The sequence below is a fragment of the Propithecus coquereli genome, unplaced genomic scaffold (genome assembly GCF_000956105.1).
Source record: "Propithecus coquereli isolate 6110/MARCELLA unplaced genomic scaffold, Pcoq_1.0 Scaffold911, whole genome shotgun sequence".
NCBI lineage: Eukaryota > Metazoa > Chordata > Mammalia > Primates > Indriidae > Propithecus > Propithecus coquereli.
The window spans coordinates 166131-170485 of NW_012155408.1; the positions used below are offsets into that span (position 1 = coordinate 166131).

Consider the following 4355-nt stretch of genomic DNA (forward strand, 5'->3'; position numbering starts at 1 on the left):
GTGCAGTTGGGGCCTCTGGCCCTGTGACGGCCCAGCTGTTCCTTCCTTCCGACGGGAAGCTCCAGAGATCTTCCACTCTTTCGTCAACGGGGGGTCTGGCTACTCCTTCGAAGTGGACTGGTGGTCCGTGGGGGTGATGGCCTACGAGCTGCTTCGAGGATGGGTATGAGCTCCTGTGGACTGCCGGCTGGCTGCTCCCCGGGGTGGCCCGAGTGCCGGGGAGGGACGCGGCTGCCCCACACGTGGCCCCTGGGGTGTTTTCATCTCCGTCGGGGAGGACGCACGCTTTTAGCAAAGCGTCTGGGTCGCTGCTCAAATGCTTGAGTGAGCGAAGGAAGCGCAAACTCTCGGTGGGGTCGCGGGGCCATCGCTGGGGCCTGCGTGCTGGCCCCTGTGGAGGTGGATGGAGCCAGCAGCTGCTTAGCGGGTGTCCCCTTGGAACTCTCCCTGGCCAGGCCGGCCGGCCGGAGCCCAGGAGGTTGGGTACCGCCCCAGGCCTCATGCTGCCCTCCCTCCCTCCCTGGGGTACCGCACCCCTCGGCCAGCCCACGGGACCCCACCTCGGAAGCCTGCCCACTCCCGTACACCTGCGGGGCGAGGCCCAGAGCCGGCTTCACCCCTGGGCTCCTCCGTCTGGGTGGAGGCCGAGCTCAGAGCTGTGCCTGCACTTGGGGTGGGAGGGGGGTGCCCTCAGGGTGCCGGCAGCTGTGCCTGGCATTAGTCGGGTGCGGTGAGGCGAGGGCTGCCTGCCCAGTGCCACCTCCCTGCCCCCAGAGGCCCTACGACATCCACTCGGGCAACGCCGCGGAGTCCCTGGTACAGCTCTTCAGCACCGTGAGCGTCCAGTACGCGCCCACCTGGTCCAAGGAGACGGTGGCCCTGCTGCGCAAGGTGAGCCCAGGGAGGCCTGGCCCGGCGGCCTCCCCCAGCAAGTCCCTGCACCCAGCCTCAGCCCCACGGAGCTCTGCCCACACCTGCCCAGGTGGCTCACAGCGGGGCCTTGGCTCGGGAGGGCCCAAGCGGGGAGGGGGGTGATGCACCCAACCCAGGCCCACGCCTGGGAAGCCTCGCACGGGGTTGGTGGCAGCCCCTGTACAGGCAGCGGCACACGTGCGGTGAGCCAGGCGGGAGGCACTCGGCCCTGGGACGCTGCCGCCCTGGTCACGCCGGCTGCCCAGGGCCCACCCGGCGTGGAGGTCCCACGCTGAGACCAAGTGGTTTGGGGCTACCATCGGGCCAGCCACGGCCCGAGTGTTCCGGGAGGGCATTACCCAGGCCTCGGCTGCCACCTCCTGGTGGGTCCTGGCAGGATGTTCCCGCGGATGCCGTCCGTGGTCCTGGGGCACCAGGGCTTTGGCCGGCGCCGCTCACGTCAGATGGTCTCTTGGGTCACGTCGTGGAGCACGTTGTTCTGCCCAGATTGGCGCCCCCTTTACTGCTGTGGCCCTTGAGGTCCTGATTTTCTGCGCCTCAGGCCTGGAGGCCGCCTCCACAGGGCGCCTGGCCGGGGCAGGTGCCGGCCCGTGCTGGGCCCCGCAGGCCGCCCGGTGGCCCGTCTGACGTGGCCTCTCTGCAGCTGCTCACCGTGAACCCCGAGCACCGGCTCTCCTGCCTGCAGGACATGCAGGCCGTGCCGTCGCTGGCCGCCGTGCTGTGGGGCGACCTGATGCAGAAGAGGGTGGAGCCCGGCTTTGTGCCCAACGTAAGCCCGCGGGCGGCCGCGGCTCCGGGGCTGGGTGGTGGGCGACCCCCGCGGGCCTCCGCTCAGCACCCTGTCCCCGCAGAAAGGCCGCCTGCACTGCGACCCCACCTTCGAGCTGGAGGAGATGATCCTGGAGTCGAGGCCCCTGCACAAGAAGAAGAAGCGTCTGGCCAAGAACAAGTCCCGGGACAACAGCCGGGACAGCTCCCAGTCCGTGAGCGCCGGGACGGGGGTGGGGGCGGGGAGCCGTCCACGCCGAGGTCCCCCGCGGCGTCCTGCGGGGCCCCTGGCGGGCCGCACGCCTTAAAAGTCCGGCGGGTGGTCCGCCCACGGTCCTGGGAAGGCCCAGGACCCTCCTGCTGCCTTTCCCGCCCACCTCGCCCCTTCTGACGGGGGTGGGCAGTGCCCCCGGAGCGCGGCTGTGAGCAAGGCCCGCGTCGCCCCGGCCAGGTACCTCAGGTATGAACGATGCCGCCATGAGCTTCCACGTACAAGTCTTTGCCCCGACATGTGTTTCATTTTCTCGGAAACACCTGGAAGGAAGACCGCTGGGTCACATGGCGCCTCTGTGCTTAGCGTTTTGAGGAGCTGCCAGACTTTCCTGACGGGGCGCAGCTCGCGTTCCCGCCGGCGTTGGGGGAGGTTCCGTTCCCTCCACGTCCTCTCCGGCTCCCGTCACCGTCGGTTTGCTTTGCCGATCACCGCGATCTCGGCGAGTGAGAAGCGACACTGCGGCTTTGATTTGCGTTTCTCCCGCCAGACAGTGACGTCTGCTCAGGCACTTACTGGGCATCTCTTCTCGGAGAAAGGTCTGTTCAGTCCTTGTAGAATCTGAGCGTGCGCCTTTGTCTTACCCTCTCTGACAGCATCTGTTGTTGACTGGCGTACGTCAGACCGTCACATTTAAGGTGACCGTTGACGCGGTTGGATACGACATCCCCCGCACTCGTAGCTTGTCTGTTCGCTGTACCGACTCTTTCTCTTTTCCTCTTCTTCTGCCATCTCTGGTTTTAATGAAGCATTTTATATGATTCTGTTTTATCTCCTCCCTTAGTCTGTCAATTATCCTTGTTTTCAAAATATTTCTGGGGTGCCCCGTCTGCCCTCAGGCAGCCCGTGCCCCCCGCAGAGCCCCTCACCCCAGCCCTGTGCGTTACCGTCATTCATCCGCGCGCTGTAATCACTCCGTGCGCCGTTACTGTGCTAGTTATCTTTTAGATCAACGGAGAATAAGAAACACTAAGATTTTATCTCCTTTATTCCTCTCTAATGCTCCTGCTCTGTGCAGACCCGGTTACCGACCTCTGTCGCTTCCTTCGCCCTGAAGAACTTTAGCATCTCTCACGGGACAGATCTGCGGAGAGGCGTCCCCTCCATTTTTGTTTGAAAGGTCTTTATTTCTCCTTCACTGTTAAAGGATAGTTTCACTGGATGTAGAATTGGAGGTTGGTAGGTTTTTTCTTTCAACACTTTTATTTCTTTTTGTGTGTGTGTATGTGTGTTTTAATGGAGACAGGGTCTTACTGCGTTGTCCAGGCTGGAGTGCAGTGAGCTCACAGGAGCAACCACAGCTCACCGCAGCCTCCAACGCTGGGCCCGTGAGCCTCCCGCCTCGGCCTCCCGAGTAGCCGGGACGACAGGCGCCACCAGACCCGGCTTCTTTCACACGCTAAATCCTGCAGTACCCCCCTTCCTGCTCACGGAGCTTCTGCCGAGGCGTCTCCTGCAAGCCTTTGTTTTCCTATAACTGGGGTTTTTTCTTGTCTGGCTCCTTTCCACGTTTCCTCCCTGCCCCTGCCTTTCCGCACTTGGGTCGGACGTGCCTGGCGGAGCTCGTTCCCCGTTTATCCGTGTGGTGTTCTCTGAGCCTCCCGGATCTATGGCTTGGTCTGTGCTTAACTTTGGAGGATGCTCAGCCGTCATGACTTGCAGTGTTTCTGCTGTTCCCTGGGTCCCTCTCCTCCCGCCGGCACTGCGGTGACACGTGTGACGCCCTTTGACGCTGCCCCAGGTCTTGGACGTTCTGTTCGTCTCTCATTTCTCTTTTCCTCCTTGCGTTCCGGTCGGGAGTTTCTGCTCGTTCCTCTTCGAGCTCACCGGCCCCTCCTCGACCGGGTCGGGTCTGGGCTGGTGCTTGCTTTGTTACTCACGCCGCGGACGCTGCCTTGACGTTTTGTGAACCTGGAGGATCCCCGGTGACAGGAACGGGGGTTCCGTGTCCGCGTGTCAGGCGTCGGGCCGCCTGCCGTAGCCGTGGCGCGAGAGGCCTCCCGCTCCTCCAGAGCCCTTGTTTTCGTTGCCTCTGGACTTCCCCAAGTCCTCGTCCCGGGGGAGAGTCTGCGTCTCAAAGCTCTTTCGCGGGGACCCGCCGCGGTTGCGCTGTGGTGAGCGGGGGAAGGACGCGTCCCACAGTCCGCGGTTGGTCTCGGGGCCTGTGCCCCCTGGCAGCTGTCTGAGCGTTTCCTCCCTTTCCTCTCGGTGCGACGGAGGGGTGCAGTCGGGGAGCACTTGTGGGAGCACTCCGCCCCAGAGGGTGAGTCTTCCCCGTGGAGAGCAAACGCTCCACGCGCTAAGGAGGATGCTTTGGGCACGTTTCACATGGCTACACCCCTCCCCGTGCCAGGGCCCAGAGGGGCTCTTCATTAAAACCCGG

General features: G+C 63.9%; 1 protein-coding gene across 1 annotated transcript in view; it reads left to right on the plus strand.

Annotated features, from left to right (window-relative positions):
* The window catches only part of STK32C (serine/threonine kinase 32C), a 63443-nt gene that overhangs the window by 56121 nt on the left and 2967 nt on the right, over positions 1–4355 (plus strand). Inside the window, exons 7-10 of the mRNA XM_012664808.1 lie at positions 7–163; positions 775–891; positions 1577–1702; positions 1785–1916. Coding sequence (XP_012520262.1) covers positions 7–163; positions 775–891; positions 1577–1702; positions 1785–1916 — 532 coding nt within the window. The remainder of the gene's footprint in view (positions 1–6; positions 164–774; positions 892–1576; positions 1703–1784; positions 1917–4355) is intronic.